The sequence below is a fragment of the Lagenorhynchus albirostris genome, chromosome 2, assembly GCF_949774975.1.
Source record: "Lagenorhynchus albirostris chromosome 2, mLagAlb1.1, whole genome shotgun sequence".
In the NCBI taxonomy this organism is placed as follows: Eukaryota; Metazoa; Chordata; class Mammalia; order Artiodactyla; family Delphinidae; genus Lagenorhynchus; species Lagenorhynchus albirostris.
In genome coordinates, this window is record NC_083096.1 from 33,820,432 (window position 1) to 33,836,793 (window position 16,362).

Here is a 16,362-nt window from a genome sequence, read left to right on the forward strand (position 1 = left end):
TCTACGGATCCCCAGCAGCGCGTTGAGGTCCTACCCAGAGTTGCTCCATTAGCCCAGCACCCCCGGTTTCCTCAAACTCCCCATTCCTAGGTTTGTCCTACCGCTGGCTCCTCAACGAGTTCCCCAACTTCATCCCTACGGATGGGCGTCACTTCGTGTCCCAGACCACAGGGAACCTGTACATTGCCCGGACCAATGCCTCAGACTTGGGCAACTACTCCTGCCTGGCCACAAGCCACATGGATTTCTCCACCAAGAGCGTCTTCAGCAAGTTTGCTCAGCTCAACCTGGCTGCGGAAGGTCAGGGTCAGCGGGCAAGGCGAGGAGGAGGGAGCTGAAGGGGTCAAGGGGCGTTGGGAAAGGGGGTCTTCCCTTTGAAGTTGTGAAGAGCAGCTCAAAGGGCACAGGGTCTGGGGCTGGACCCCGGGGTCTTCCTGCTACATGGCCTCAGACCCTTGCTGCATGCCCCCAAGGGGAAAGGGAGTCAAGAAAGTGTGGGCTTTGAGTTGTGCTGAGATCCTAAGCACAGGAGCACCTGATCTGGATCTGATGTGTGAACCCTCTCTCCCCAGACACCAGGCTCTTTGCCCCCAGCATCAAGGCCCGGTTCCCAGCAGAGACCTATGCGCTGGTGGGGCAGCAGGTCACCCTGGAGTGCTTCGCCTTCGGGAAGTGAGTGGTGGGGGAGGGAGGAGACAGGCCAGGGCACAGCCTCTCAGAGCCCCTCAGGGAGAGGGCAGGCAGGGCCGGCTCTCAGTCATCTCGGTGCCTTCGCAGGGTCTAGCAGAGTGCCGGACCCACGGTGGGTAGCAACCGCCACTCACTGAGCACTAACCCTCTGGGGGAGACATCTTCCCAGCAACGTGCATGATAGGCTCAGGCAGCTTATACAACACCCCAGGCTGGGGGCAGGTAGCATGGTGCGTGGACCCCAACCCAGCCTGCCTCGTTCAACTACTAGCTCTGTCACTTGCTGGCTGGGAGACCTTGGGTAAACCACTTAACCTCTCTGTGCCTCGGTTTCCCTATTTGTACATGGTGATAATAATAGTACCTACCTCATGGGGTTGTTATGAGGATTGAATGAACTAATATATGTACAGTGCTTAGAATAGCATCTGGTATTTAGTAAGTATTCTGTGGATGCTAACAGTTATCTCTTAAAATAGAAAATGTATAATAGAACTCTTACTCTCTCAGAAAAAGGACTCACTGGAACAGGGCTAAGCAAATAGCAGGTACTCAATAAATGTTTGTAGAATGAATGAAAGAATGTGATTTGTGCATTGGTCCCCTCCTCCCTCACATATCTCCTGTGGTTACCCAAGATGCCCCCTGCTTTGTGGAAAGTTATTGGGCTTCCAGAAAATCCATATTTAAAACACATGAAGGGTAATGCGTTACCTTGTAAGACTCACCGATACCTCAGTCCATTTTAGTACACAGATTACTAACAACTTAATCCCCTTTGAAAAGTAGAGGCAAGGCCCTGTTGGGGAGAGGAGGAAGGGGACCCATAAAGAACCAGATTGCAGGCCGCTGCTGAGGAGGGCAGGCCCAGAAGAGGCCAGGGCAGGGTGGGGTCAGCCATGAGGGCAAGTCAGCTTCAGGGAACAGACCACCTGTGCTCTGAGCCTCCCTGGGAGAGGCCCCTCCTCCTCTCCTGGCCGCTCTCCCTGTCTCTTCCCGGCCCTCCTCCCCGTCGTCCCCACCTGCCCAGCATCTCAGGGGGACCTGGGTTGGGGGAGGAGTTGCAGGCACAAGGGAGTCTGCCTAGCTCAACCCACCCCCTCTGGCTTTGTCTCCCCTGCCAGCCCCGTCCCCAGGATCAAGTGGCGCAAAGTGGATGGCTCCTTGTCCCCACAGTGGGCCACAGCCGAGCCCACCCTGCAGATCCCCAGCGTAGGCTTCGAGGACGAAGGCACCTACGAGTGTGAGGCGGAGAACTCCAAGGGCCGCGACACCGTCCAGGGCCGCATCATCGTGCAGGGTACAGAGCCGGACACCCTCGCCGCCTGCCTTCCCCTGTCCTTGAGGAAGCCGACCCAGAAGTCAGGGAGGAGATTAGGCAGCCCCTTGCTGAAACTTTCCTGCCCACGGGGTGCACTGGGTGGGTATGGGACCAGACGAGGCTGGTGCTGTGGTCAGCTCAGAGCTTCAGTCAAGGTTGCAGAAAGCACATGGAAAGCATTAGAATGACTTAAGTCGCTAAAAGAGTTACTGGCAGTGCCAGTTGTCTTGAACCTGCTTCTCCCCACCCCGGAATGCGGCTGGCGCCCTCTGCTGTCTGGCGCAGGAGCTGCAGCCCTGCAAATCCAGTCCAGTTAATTCGCGGAGCTCCTCCCAGCTCCTCCCCAGCCCCTCCCCAGCCTTGCTCTCCCTTGCTCCCCGCAGCTCAGCCCGAGTGGCTCAAGGTGATCTCAGACATGGAGGCTGACATCGGTTCCAACCTGCACTGGGAATGCGCAGCCGCCGGCAAGCCCCGGCCCACAGTGCGCTGGCTTCGGGATGGGGATCCTCTGGCCTCCCAGGTAGGAGACCTGGGGCTTCCTTCCACACACCCAGCACACCTTCCTCTGCTCACCTGGTTCCCTCACCCTCCAGATCTCCTCCCCTTCCGCACACTGGCAACCTTTCTGGGCCAATTAGGGTGCCACAGCGTAGTTCTAGGTGCTTCTCTCCATCCCAGAGTCACATGGCCTCAGGCTGGTCAACTGGATAGTCTGGAGGGTCCAGGGACCTGAGTTCAGGCCCAACTCAGCCACAAAAGCACTATGTGGTCCTGAGTGTGTCACCTGCCCCTCTGGCTTCCGGGTGCAGACGTGTGGGGAGGCCAGGGGAATCTGTGCGTCCTGGGATTCCAGGTGGCCCTGGATAAGACTGGGCATACAGGCGCCCCCTCCAGGCAGCCCGGTCTCCACTGCATCCACCCCATAAGCCCCCACCCAGTGGTCCTGATCTTCTGCACAGGCCCGGGTAGAAGTGCTGGCCGGAGACTTGCGATTCTCCAAGCTGAGCCTGGAGGACTCAGGCATGTACCAGTGTGTGGCGGAGAACAAGCACGGCACCATCTACGCCAGTGCCGAGCTGGCCGTGCAAGGTAAGGGGTCCAGGGAGAGAGGACGTCCCCGGGGACACCCATGTGGGGGGCGTTAGGGGTTGTGAGTTGCAGCATTTCTAAATGCACACGCTCACCTGGCAGTTTTCCTTAGTTTTCCAACAGCTTCTGAGTAGAACTCAGGGATTTAAGACAGGAGATGAGACACTAGATGGAGCTCCCAGAGGACAGGGTCTCTGGCTTGACCCGCGTCTGACGTGGAAAAGGAAATGTCTGCCGCCATGAAAAAAAAGTGGCAAAAGTCACTGAAAGCCAAATCAGCTAGATTTGGGTTTAATGCAGCCCCTTTGCCTGTGTGACCTTCGGCAAGTTATTAATCTCTTTGTGTTTCAGTTTCTTGAATAATAAAATGTGGGCAATAATAGCCCAGCCCTCATCCAGCTGCTGTGGGGATGAAAGGAGATGATAGAGCTAAAGCATAAGGAACTGCCCATCACATAACAGGCGCCCAGTAAATGTCAGCTAGTCCAGTATCCTTAGATGTGTGACTTAAGCTTGTAGTCTGTTTCCTCATCTGTAAAATGGACAGAACAGTACCTACCTCATCCAGTTGTAGTGAGGCTTAACTAAGACTCATTCATTCATTCAACCAATATTTCTTCAACACCTCCTAAGAAGTGAACACGAAAAATAAGGTCTCTGCCTTCAAGTATCTTACAATCCAGTGGAGAGAGGGGGGCAAATAAACACAAAATCAAACAATTAAATAAGATAATTTCAGACAGCCATAAAAAATACAGTAAAGAAAATCCCGCAGAGTGCTGTGGGTAAGGTGGGCCAGTTAGAGGGGATGGTCAGGGAAGACCTCTCTGAAGAAGTTGCATTTGGGATGTGAACCAACCATGTGAAGATCTGGGGGCTTTCCAAGCGAAATGTATAGTAAGTGCAAAGGTCCTGAGGCAGGAAAAATCATGTCATCTTCACGGAACGAAAAAAAGAAGAGGAAAAAAATGGCCCAGGTGATAGAGCACAATAAGTGAGGGAAGGAATGGAGCAAGATGTGATCTGAGAGGTAGGGACTCCTTTGTGAGCCCTTGGGAGGCGTTGGACTTCATTCTGAGTGTCTGTTTTGTGTTTTTAAAATGATATTCCTGGCAGCTGGGTGGAGAAGAGATTGTAGAAAGAAAATGCAAAATCAGGAAGGCCAACCAGCAGAGATCTGGTGGCAGTGGGGGTGATGAGAAGGGGCTGGATCCTGGCTATTTTGGAAGTGGTGCTGCTAGGGGGTCACTCGTGGATTGGCCATAGAGGGAACATAAAATGTTTAACATGTAGCCAGGTGACATCTGACGCCAGGGCAACGAGTGCTGGTTCGATTCCCTGCGTGACTGTGGGGCGCTCCCCCTTCCTTCCAGCACTTGCCCCTGACTTTAGGCTGAATCCTGTAAGGCGTCTGATCCCCGCAGCCCGAGGGGGAGAGATCGTTATCCCCTGTCAGCCCAGGGCAGCTCCGAAGGCCGTGGTGCTCTGGAGCAAAGGCACTGAGATTTTGGTCAACAGCAGCAGGTACCAGCCCCACCCCACCTGAGCAATTCCTGCTCACCCTCTCTCTCCCTGGAGGTGAGTCCCCTTCCCGTGACTACAGTGTGTCACTGGGTTGGCCAGATCTGCTCTGTCCTTGCTGCAGAGTAACTGTAACTCCGGATGGCACCTTGATCATAAGAAACATCAGTCGGTCAGATGAAGGCAAATATACCTGCTTTGCTGAGAATTTCATGGGCAAAGCCAACAGCACGGGCATCCTGTCTGTGCGAGGTAAGGACCATGGTTTGGCTGAGGTTGGTGACTCAGCCACCACGGGGTGCCGTCCCTCCTCGCCATTGGGCTCTTGTGTTCCCATGTTCCTCCTAGTTTGTTTGTTTGTTTGTTTTGCGGTACACGGGCCTCTCACTGTTGTGGCCTCTCCCGTTGCGGAGCACAGGCTCCGGACGAGCAGGCTCAGCAGCCGTGGCTCACGGGCCTAGCCACTCCGTGGCATGTGGGATCTTCCCGGACCGGGGCATGAACCCGTGTCCCCTGCATCGGCAGGCGGACTCTCAACCACTGTGCCACCAGGGAAGCCCCTAGTATGGTTTTGAGGCTACCCCAGGATTCGGTTTCTCTTGGGACTGCCCCCAAACACCGCCATCCGGGATATGCTCCTGCCTCCCTCCCACGCACTCGCGGGGCTGCTGGAGGTCAGGATGCTGTTGGCCACGCTGCCTGTTCTCTTTCCTGGGGCTCAAGACAGAGCCTCTCACCCTGCCCTGCCGCCCCTGCCTGGGCCTACTTCCTCCCCTTCCACTCAGGGGCCCTTTGTCTTGGTAGATGCAACCAAGATCACTCTAGCCCCCTCCAGTGCCGACATCAACTTGGGAGATAACCTGACCCTGCAGTGCCACGCCTCCCACGACCCCACCATGGACCTCACCTTCATCTGGACCCTGGATGACTTCCCCATCGATTTCGACAAGCCTGGGGGTCACTACCGAAGGGCCAGTGTGGTAAGGCCTGAGGCCAGAGAACCCAGGGCTCTTCTCTCCTTCTGGGCAGACAGGGGACCCACGAGAGCCATCAACACCCCCAAAGCTTTTCCCCCTTCCCCCAGGAATGCCATGATGGCAAGCTCATCCCTGGGTTCATAAGCACCCTCCCTTAGACGGGCAGTTCCCTGGATTCCACCCGACGTCTATGCATTTAGAAGAGGGTTAGGGTCAAACCTGGAATTTCACACACCGAGCAAGACTCACTCCCCTACTCTTGTTATCCTGCCCCCCAGCGCAGATGATATCATTAACTTGAACCATCACTGACTGTCTTCTGTAAAAAAAATGTCGTTTAATCCCCAGTGGTACCAAGTAGAGACTAGCTGATCCCTCCCACGAAACAGAGAGGAAGAGCAAGGTGCAAGGGGTCTGGGGAAGTAACAGAGCAGGGGACTCTGAGCCCCGCCTCCTGTCCCCTGACTCATGCACTAGCCAGGGCTGCTTCCTCTGACCCGCCCCGCTTCCTGTCCCCCGTGTGCAGAAGGAGACGGTTGGGGATCTGACCATCCTGAACGCCCAGCTGCGCCACGGTGGGAAGTACACATGCATGGCCCAGACGGTGGTGGACAGTGCATCTAAGGAGGCCACAGTCCTGGTCCGAGGTGATGGGTTTCCCACCCCACCCCCACCGTGACACCCTCAGAGGCCAGCTGGGCTATTCTGACCTTCGCTCCCTAACTAACTCCCACCTCTCCCTGAAAGCCGTGGGAAGGGCTCCTAACAAGTCTGTTGAGCTGAACTCATCCCGTGGTTCTTCGCAGGTCCTAAATGAATAAAATATTCTTTCTCCAAAGCTAAAATTGTAAAAAAATTCACTCCACCACATCCCAAGACTGGAGAACTTGCTGAGGCCAGAAGTTTCAAAGCCTCATGCTGGGAAATCTATACACATCTCTGTGAGAGAGCCTCTGTGACCCCTCCAGCCTTGGACACATCCTTCCTCCTCAAAACACCCCATCGCCACTCACTACTGCCCCCATTCCTTGCCCTCCCAACCCGGTGTATGTTTCCTGCGCCCTCTGCTGCTCCCTCTTGGTACTGCACCAGCCCAAGCGAGCCTGAAGGAGGTTGGCTCAAATTTGTTGCTCTGACCTCTTGGTGCAGGTCCGCCAGGTCCCCCAGGAGGCGTGGTTGTGAGAGACATCGGTGACACCACTGTCCAGCTCAGTTGGAGCCGTGGCTTTGACAACCACAGCCCCATTGCCAAGTACACCCTGCAAGCTCGTACTCTACCTGCAGGGAAGTGGAAGCAGGTTCGGACCAGTAAGTGTGAGGCCCCACCCAGGTCAGTACTGATTAGGCCTGGCTGTAGGGGGGCGAGGGGGGGTGCTGGGGGTCAGAGGCCAAGGCTGAGCCTGGAGCTTCGAAGAGGGACAAGTGTAGACCCCCTGCCTGCAGGGAGCTCCCAGGCCATTAGGGAAGATGGTCACACAGGCGGCAGAAGAATGGGGAGAGGGTTGGAGAGGGAGGCACTCAGTCTGCACCCTTGAAGCACTGGCAGGACTATTAATGGGGCAATGAAAACATTCGTGGGGGTGTGGGATGCACACAACATCTTACAAAGGCTCCAAGGCAGGGAGGTCTACGAGTTTCCCAATCATTCCTGAAAAAGGTATTGAACTGTTAATATAGCGGGTACCACCGTGAGAGCTGGGTATAAAAAAGTGATTCATACCCAGTCCCTGCCCTTTCCATCTAGATCAGTAAATGAAGTGCAGAACACTGACTCCCTGGTGCCTTGCAGATCCCGCCAACATCGAGGGCAACGCCGAGACCGCCCAGGTGCTGGGCCTCACGCCCTGGATGGATTATGAGTTCCGGGTCTTAGCCAGCAACATCCTGGGCACTGGGGAGCCCAGTGGGCCCTCCAGCAACATCCGGACCAAGGAAGCAGGTCAGAGCCCTGGGTGAGAAGTAATGTCAGGGCACAGACCCTAGCCCTTCTTAAAGGGAGCCCCAAGCAAGCAGCAATTACATGGAGTTCCAACCCTGCTCACCAGGCTTCGGACTCTAACAAAACAGATGAGAAAGAAACACAAGTCAGAGCAAGGCCGCAACACTGCACAACGTACTGTGCCTTGGGCCACAGCCTGTCAGGGCTGGAAGCCATCCAGTCCAAACCACTCATTTAAAAAACAGGCCAACCTTACAACTGCATGTGAATTGTCTCAAAGTAAAGAGTTTAATTTTTTAAAAAATGGAAAAACCATTCCATGTGAAGGAAGGGTCACACTGGCAGAGCCTGGACTTGAACCCAGGACCATGGGGTGATGGGCAGATATCCTCCCTGGAAGTGCACGAGCTGCAGGAATCAGTTAATGAGGAAGGTGTGTGTGTGTGTGTGTGTGTGTGTGTGTGTGTGTGTGTGTGTGTGTGTGTGTGTGTGTGTGTGTGTGTGTTGTGCAGGGCACTAAGTAAGCAGCTGGTGCTCTAAGTCCTTCTTTAGATGGTTTCTTTGGGAGCAGGAAGAATGGACAATCTGCCCACAACCCTCCCTGAAAGGCAGGTAGGTGTCAGAACCTGAGTGGGGAAGGAAGGGAAGAGGTGAAGGGGAAGGCCCAGAATGAGAGCCCTGGGATCCTGAGACCAGCAGCATGGAATCAGGACCTGCCTCCCCTCCATACCCACCCAGGCCTGCCCCACTGAATGTGTAATGAGGGTCTGCCTTTTTGTGTCCATAAACATGGTTTCCTGTGTGCCCCATGCTGACTCTCCAGACTCTTTCTGGAATCATTCAATATTTTTTACTTGTACCTCTCCTGAGTAAAGAATTCCAGAAGGAGCACTTTCTTTGATTGAACTTCTTGGACAGTCAAAGGGTGAGGAGTGGTCTCCTTCACTGTAGTATCCAGGAGTTGAGCACAAAGACAGCTATGATGCAGAAGAAAGATGATGAGATTTCAAATCAGAAGAGCTGAGTTCAAATTCAAACTGTGACATTTATTAGCTGTGTGACTTCAGGCAAGTCACTTAACTGCTCTGGGCCTCAATCTTTCCACTCTGAAAAGGGTAATATTAATGCCTACCTCACAGGATCAAATGGGTAATGTGTTTAAGTGCCCTTTGCAAATGAGAAGGCCCTAAAGTATCATCAGAACGAAGTGATAAGTGTCCAGTTGCTGGATCATCTACAGAAATATTTTAACCCTCAGCCAAGTTACCCCCTGCCAAGCTTCACGATCTAATTAAATACATTCTTGTTTTAATATCAGCCTTTTGAATACTAGAGACAATTAGGAAATTAAGTCTGCCATGAAAATAAAAAAATAAAATAATAAAACAACCTGTAACCCAAAAGAAATGTTTTTTGGATTAACTGCAGTTCTGAATTATTTATTCCCCTTAATTTAAAGCAAATTAGAGTTGGTCTCTGCTACTTAGTTTAAACCAACAAGAGGGATCAAGATAATGATCATTTATGGAGTGTATACTATATGTATATGCTAGCCACTGTCTTGTTTAATTTTATTCTTCTTACAGCCTTTGAGAGAAACATTATTATCCTTATCTTACAGAGAGGGGAATCAGAGGCTCAGAGAGGTTAAGTAACTCGTCCAGAGAAACTCAGCTAGTAAGTGGCAGAGGTGGAATCTGATCTCAGGTCTGCTTGACTCCAAAGCCCACGTCCAGAGGGACTCTTGAAAGACAAAACCAGGTCCCATTGGAATAGTTTCAGAAGGATAGGTGTTAACTCTTCTCTAAATGTTTGGTAGAACTCACCTGTGAAGCCATCTGGTCCTGGACTTTTGTTTGTTGGGAGTTTTTAAATTACTGATTCAATTTCAGTACTGGTAATTGATCTGTTCATAGTTTCTATTTCTCCCTGGTTCCGGTTCAGTCTTGGGAGATTGTACTTTTCTAAGAATTTGTCCATTTCTTCTAGGTTGTCCATTTTATTGGCGTGTAGCCAGGGCCCACTGGAAGGGTGTCCTTGTCCTAGGATGCTTTTTGGTCTCAGACTCAGAGCTTTTGTTCCCTCACTGCCCATTAACTGTCTGTGTCCCTTGGCCCTGACAGCCCCCTCGGTGGCACCCTCAGGTCTCAGAGGAGGCGGTGGAGCCCCTGGAGAGCTCATTGTCAACTGGACGGTAAGCTGCAAGGACAGAGGCAGGGCTATGCCTCCAGTTCTCTGGGGGGACAAGTTCTACCCCACCCTCACCCCCACCCGCACCTGGTGGGACTCGTCTCAGGAGTTGAGCAGCATGCAGAGAGGACCCAGACAGAGCCACTGCACGGTCCTGACTCCAGAGCAGACAAGGTCCCTCCCCTCCCCTGGTACCCACTGCAGAATGGAACCACCGCAGCCCTGGGGCCACCCCTCTTGGTGAAGGCTGGGTGGGGCTGGAGGACGGGCAGGAAAACGCAGCCGCGGCCCCTCGCCCATGCCACGCTCTTGCCCCTCAGCCCATGTCCCGGGAGTACCAGAACGGAGACGGCTTCGGCTACCTGCTGTCCTTCCGCAGGCAGGGCAGCACTAGCTGGCAGACCGCGCGGGTGCCCGGCGCCGATGCCCAGTACTTCGTCTACAGCAACGAGAGCGTCCGGCCTTACACCCCCTTTGAGGTCAAGATCCGCAGCTACAACCACCGCGGGGATGGGCCTGAGAGCCTCACCGCGATTGTGTACTCGGCTGAGGAAGGTGGGCCACCCCGGGGCCCATGCGGCATCCCCACCCCAGCAGCGTGTCCACGGGGTGTAGGGTGCGGGAGCGCTCCTCACACCCCTGCTAGGTTCCGCAGGTGGGGTGGAGAGGACACCTGGCTTCTAAGCCACTGGCTTCCTTCCTAGCCCTTGCTACCTCGTCTCCCCTCAGGCCTAGAGGAGGGAGGCTCTCTGGAAAGAGAAGTGGGCCCCGGGGGATGCTCTGCACCCTGCACCCTGGGCTCCATAAAATCCTAAGAGGGGGCAGTCCCAGCTGGCAGCTGCTCTGTAGGGTACAGGGAGTGCCCGGGAACCCAAACCCATTCTGTGTCGGTCTTCAGAACCCAGGGTGGCCCCTACCAAGGTCTGGGCCAAAGGGGTCTCATCCTCAGAGATGAACGTGACCTGGGAACCGGTGCGGCAGGACATGAATGGTATCCTCCTGGGGTATGAGGTGAGCACTGACCTGGGCTGGGAGAGGAAGGGGTCGGGGGGTCAAGGCGCGGGGGCACCTCATGGCTTGCTAGTCCTCCTCCTGGAATCACTCATTCACTAACCAGGCACACAGCACGCAGTCTATGCAGCACCATGGACGCAACCTCAGCTAAGCCCCTCTAGCTGATGCCTGTGGACAGCCTTGAAGTTACTGCTTGGCTCGAGCCGGCACTGGACGCTGTGGGAGCCCAGGGGAGGAGGAGTAGGTCCTGGAAGGGGCGTAGCCTGCCCGTTTCATGCCAGAGCCCAGTTAGCCTGGCATCCTCAGGGCTGCAGAGAACAGCATGGCCTCCTCTATGTACCAGCCGCTCATCCTGTCCCTGAGGAACTCTGGGCCCAGCAGTTTCTGACCCAAGACTTGGGCCCACTGGTGACTCCACACTGGGGTACATGCGGGGGTGGATGGAGAGTGAGAAAGCGAGAGGAAGGGAAAGAAGGGCAAGCAGGAAATGTCATTGTCTAAGGGAGAATCATCATACTAGTGATGTTGTCAGTTCCATTCAGGAGAGTCAGCTCTGGGCTTTAGCACAATGGGTTAGGCGAGCCCCACTGAGGAGATAGCTGCAAACTCTGCCATTGATTTGGAAGAATATCTAGAAGGCCTTGGTGTTACGAGGTCTATGACAATGGGTTTGCATTTACTCCGCAGCCCTCATAAGCTTGCTGGAGTGAGGGCTGGGGGACTACTTTGCAAGTACAATGTGCGTTTCATAGCCTTTAACAGAGTCCCCACGGGATTCCTTGAATTAATTAAATGGGGTTGGTTTCAGCAGGCCATGGCTAGGTTGAGTCAGTGCCCACACCCCCGCTCCCTCGTTCAGCCCACGTATTAAGCTCTCTCGTTGGACTGGGCACTCTGCTGGGCACCAAGAAGGGAGCAGCCACTTACACCAACTTGTCCCTGCTCCCTTGGAGCTCATGATCTAGTGTCTAGGTTCTGAGACCCGAGACTGAGTTACAAGCACCAGCAAGGAGCAGGATGCAGGTGTCCAGAGCCAGGGTCAGGGTAGCCCCGAGGTCCTGGGTTTGACTGCTGACCCTAGGGTACCCCTGCCCCCTTCAGATCCGCTACTGGAAAGCCGGGGACAAAGAAGCAGCTGCTGACCGAGTGAGGACAGCAGGGCTAGACACCAGTGCCCTAGTCACCGGCCTACACTACAACACCAAGTACCACGTGACTGTGCGGGCCTACAACCGGGCCGGCACTGGGCCTGCCAGCCCTTCCGCCAATGCCACGACCGTGAAGCCCCGTGAGTCCGTCAGCCTGGGTGGGGGTTGGGCGGTATATTTTGGAGGCGGTGCCTCTAGGATCACTCTTTCCCCGAAAGACAAATGCTCCAGCCCACAAGCCCTGGGCAGGACAGAAACGAGGCAGCACGTCTAATAATAACGAGGGAATGGAATTCATGGCCTCTGAATTGCCTCCCTTTTCTCCAAACTTTGTTGGAGTGTGTTTCTCAGGCAGCGGTGACAGAATGTTCTGGGTCCAACTGCTTTGGGAAGACATCTAGAAAAAGGCTGGCTAAAAGCAAGGGGGTGAGTGGTGGGGAAACATTGGGAAGTCTCCCCAACTCTCTCCCTCCTCTGGCAGCTCCACGGCGACCCCCTGGCAACATCTCCTGGACTTTCTCGAGCTCCAGTCTTAGTATTAAGTGGGACCCTGTGGTCCCGCTCCGAAATGAGTCTGCAGTCACAGGCTATAAGGTAAGGAAGGGATCAACCAGGCATTGAACGCTGAGGAAGGGCTCACTTGTATTTCTGGCAAACACAAGGGAGCTGCAGTTTCTAGCCAGAAGGATCTGAGTTAGATGTAAGCAGAGAGTTTGGGATTGTGAGAGGCGTGAAATCCATGAGCAGTTCTTCAGGGAGCAGGTAGTAGCGACTAGAAGAAAATGGTATGACTGCGGAAAGACAGGGTTCAAGGGGGCAGCAATGGACTGGGTGAAGTCTGGGTCCTTCTGGTCTAAGGAGTCTGCAGAACCAGTTCAGCTGCTTGCAAGCTTTTCTCTTCCCAGTGGGGAGCTTGTTCAAGAGCCTGGACCTGGTCAACAGGAAACGGGAGGGGTGAGGAGGCAGGACCTCGAGGGCCCAGAACCATATGGGCTCCTCCCATTCCTGGGGCTAGGTGTAAGGAAACTCTTGCCTGGCTAACCCCCTTCCCACAGATGCTGTACCAGAACGACTTACACCCGACTCCCATGCTCCACCTCACCAGCAAGAATTGGATAGAAATTGCGGTTCCTGAAGACATTGGCCATGCCCTGGTGCAGATTCGGACCACAGGGCCAGGGGGGGACGGGGTCCCGGCAGAAGTCCACATCGTGAGGAATGGAGGTGCTGTCTCTCCCCTTATCCCCCAGGAGTATCAGGGTCCATCCAGATGCCTGATGCAGGAATCATTCCCACCCAAGCCAGACCCCAACCCAGCCAGTCCCCAAGGGGGAAAAAAGCAGGCAGGCAGGAACCAAGTGCAAAGTAGCCCTGGAACTGCCCTTGCTGCCCCCTCCTTCCCACTCCCAAACATCCCTGAGGGCTGAGGTAAGTGCACTCCTTTCACGGGAACAAGAGCAAAGGTCCTACAAAACACTGCAGAAGGAGGGCTTGAGAACACCTCCCCGTCCTGAAGCCAGCCCTCCGTGAATCTCCTTAGGAAAGGTCTGGATTCTGTCCTGAGGGTGGGACAGGGATGTGCAGGTCCCAGGCCCAGCTCACTCAGCCCATTTCCGCCTGCTGGTTTCAGGCACAAGCATGATGGTGGAGAACTCAGCAGTCTGTCCAGTCCCACATCCTGGCACCGTCCTTTGTCACTCCGTGGCGACACTGATCCTCATAGGCTACCTGGAGCTCTGATCTCGGCACCCCTCCCTCTCTGCCACAGCTGGACACCCACCTCCGATGGACAGAGCCAGCTGGCCCCAGCCCCTTCCCAATGCCAAGGTGGCCCAACACTGTGCCTGAGAATGACTGGTTTTAAATACCTACTTTAAGCAGTGCCCTTTTCGTAGGAGGTAGGATATTTCATATTCTGCCACAGGATAGAACCCATGCGAGGAATTTTTTTCTTTAAAGCAAGAGGCACCAGACAGTAACTTCCATGATGATACTGAACCCTATGCCTGGGCCCTCTAGGGTGCCTGGATGGAAGGCAGGCCTACAGGAAGAAGGGGGTTTAAACAGGCATCTGCGCATCAGCGGAGATAGCACTCTGGGACCGCATATGGACTCTGCTCCAGAGAGCGGAGTCCTAAGCCCGGGAACACCGGACAGGAACGGGACAAAGCTTAAACAGCAGCATCTCTCAGTCTAAGGAGAGGGCCAAACCTGGGGACCAGGGACTCTCCTCCTTTCTCCTCTTAAAGGACAGCACGGCTGGACCCTGACATTGTCCTGGATAACTCCCTGGAGGCCCCTGCCACCTACCTTGATGGCTGAGAACCAGTGCTCTGGTGTCTGAGGCCGGGAGCCTGAGCCCCTGCAGCTCCGGGGGGCGACGCTCCCGACTGCTGGGTGGGAGCTAAGAGGGGTTGAGAAGCTGAGACTCCTGGTGGAAAGGGGCACCAGACTTGGCCTGCGGCACAGTCACAATCAAGGTGACGTTGCCCTCTTAGCCAATACTGCCAACCCAACCCTGTCACCCCAGAGTGACAGAAGCCACTACAGGTGGCTGGGTGACTAAAGGGCTTGTCTTGGGCAGGTCCCCCACTGCACCAAGCCCCAGCCTGCACGGTCCCTCGCGGGTTTGAGTAGGAGGCAGGAGTGCCTCCACCGTCCTCCTCCAGCAAAATGCAGCTGTAATTGTGTGTGTCTGGAGTCAGGAGTCTTCTGAGAAGGGCAAAGGATAAATGCGGCCCTACCTGCTCGCAGGAACGCCCTGGGCCACATGGCGACCCGCCCCCCAGGCTGCCTCGGATGCTCTTTTGCATTCCCCCAGAAGACGAAGGGGTAAATAAATGGGACATCTTAGCTTGCGCTCTGGGTGTATTACCAGTCACAGCACGTCAGAGCTGGAAGAGGCTATAGACCTCACTGGGCCCAAGCCACCACTCTACAGATGAGGTAACAGAGTTGGAAGGGGCAGGGCCTTCCTCAGGTCACACAGCCTGTCAATGATGGGGCTGGGATAGCACTCTTCTCCAACCTTCCTGTCCCAGGCTCTTTGTCTACCCAGAGGAAGGGGGCAGTGCTGAATGGCTATGACCTGGTTAAGAAGGTGGTTAAGAAGGGCACTGGGCTATGAAAATTCTTCTTCAAGAGGTGCAGGTGGGTGATGGTGGGGTGCTCGGCATGGCTGGGTCCCAACCCAAGGCGCATGCAGACTACAGGAGACCCCAGTCTTTCTTTGCCTTCTGAGCCTAGCTTCTGCTGGGACCTCAATATGCAGTGCTGGCTTGAAGCCCCCTGCTCCCCTTGCCCTTGCTCCAAGAAAAGAGGCCAAAGCAAGGGCAGGGATTCCCCAAATCCAGGCAGCAGTGGTGGCACAACCAGGAAACTCCAAAGCCTATGTTGTGACAGGTGGCCCTTCACATATAGGAGCAGTGGGACATCTTGTAGGGCACAGGCCCCCTGAGCCTGGTTTCTGTAGTTTACAGTTAGAGCTCTATTTTGTTATGGTTTTTAAATTTTTCAAGTCCTGCTCTATTTTCCTGGGCAGGTTTATGTTGGTGTTTACCCACTACAATTTTTTAAAAATGTAAGCTCACATGCCTTCTCCCTGCCACCACTGAACCTACCAGCCTGCCCCTGGCCCAGGACTGCCTCCTTGGAGCCCTCCAATCAAAACCTCCTCACCTGCTCCCACCCTTCACCCCCATGCGAGGTGCTGGGGGCTCAGCTGAGTGACCATTCTTCCACTGCAGGGACCCAAACTTGTCCTAGCATCCACCCTGGTCCCCCACGGCTGTGATCTGGCCTGTACCCAGCTCTATCAGAAAGGGGATGCTGAAAGTAGAAAACCTCCTTCCAGGGTTTAGCCGATTCTTTCCTCACTGCCTCAGCTGCGGGAGCAGCAGCAAAGGGACAGGTGTCTAGATGCTGGGCCGAGAGGGCTGACCTGGACTGCCACAGGGACTCACCTGTGCAGCTGGCGGCTGCAGCCCCTAAGCTTGCTTGAGGCAAGAGAGAACGACTGAGAGTCTTAGTTCTGTGGAGGCACACAGACCCTCTGGGAAACCCAGGAAGGGTTTTTCTAACTAGGAGAACTCAGCCTCAGGAAAACGTAAGCCCCGTGCAGGAAGAACTTGTTTGGGGGACACAGAGCTGGACTAAAATGGATGTTCCTGCAGGCCAAGACTCAGGCAGAGTGCTGGTTAAGACTGAATAAGACAGCAGGTGGCTTGAAGACACGCAGGCACGTGAAGGGGAACAGCCTGTTGGTGACGTGGCTGCCCAGGAGCTGGTGTGGAGGCAGAAGAAGAGATCAGACGGCTTCTCAGAGTCCCTTCCTGCCTAAGAGGCCTGACTGTCGCCTTCGCTGCCCGCACGCGCTGAGGCTCGCTCCTGCTGTGGTAACGACTCGATCCTGGATCTCTCCCCTCTCACACGCCAAGCCCCAGACAGGCAACCAAGGGGAAACAGCCACAAACC

At 54.8% G+C, this 16,362-nt stretch overlaps 1 protein-coding gene across 1 annotated transcript in view; it reads left to right on the forward strand.

Moving 5' to 3' along the window:
* Positions 1-14,907, forward strand: part of CNTN2 (contactin 2) — a 29,154-nt gene extending 14,247 nt beyond the window's left edge. The window contains exons 6-23 of the mRNA XM_060142095.1: positions 91-300; positions 573-672; positions 1,815-1,990; positions 2,395-2,531; positions 2,971-3,100; positions 4,474-4,624; positions 4,746-4,873; positions 5,426-5,601; positions 6,125-6,245; positions 6,748-6,906; positions 7,388-7,537; positions 9,661-9,731; positions 10,048-10,282; positions 10,626-10,738; positions 11,843-12,029; positions 12,371-12,483; positions 12,945-13,113; positions 13,520-14,907. Coding sequence (XP_059998078.1) covers positions 91-300; positions 573-672; positions 1,815-1,990; positions 2,395-2,531; positions 2,971-3,100; positions 4,474-4,624; positions 4,746-4,873; positions 5,426-5,601; positions 6,125-6,245; positions 6,748-6,906; positions 7,388-7,537; positions 9,661-9,731; positions 10,048-10,282; positions 10,626-10,738; positions 11,843-12,029; positions 12,371-12,483; positions 12,945-13,113; positions 13,520-13,629 — 2,636 coding nt within the window. The 3' untranslated portion in view covers positions 13,630-14,907. The remainder of the gene's footprint in view (positions 1-90; positions 301-572; positions 673-1,814; positions 1,991-2,394; positions 2,532-2,970; positions 3,101-4,473; positions 4,625-4,745; positions 4,874-5,425; positions 5,602-6,124; positions 6,246-6,747; positions 6,907-7,387; positions 7,538-9,660; positions 9,732-10,047; positions 10,283-10,625; positions 10,739-11,842; positions 12,030-12,370; positions 12,484-12,944; positions 13,114-13,519) is intronic.
* The last annotated feature ends 1,455 nt before the right edge of the window (positions 14,908-16,362 follow it).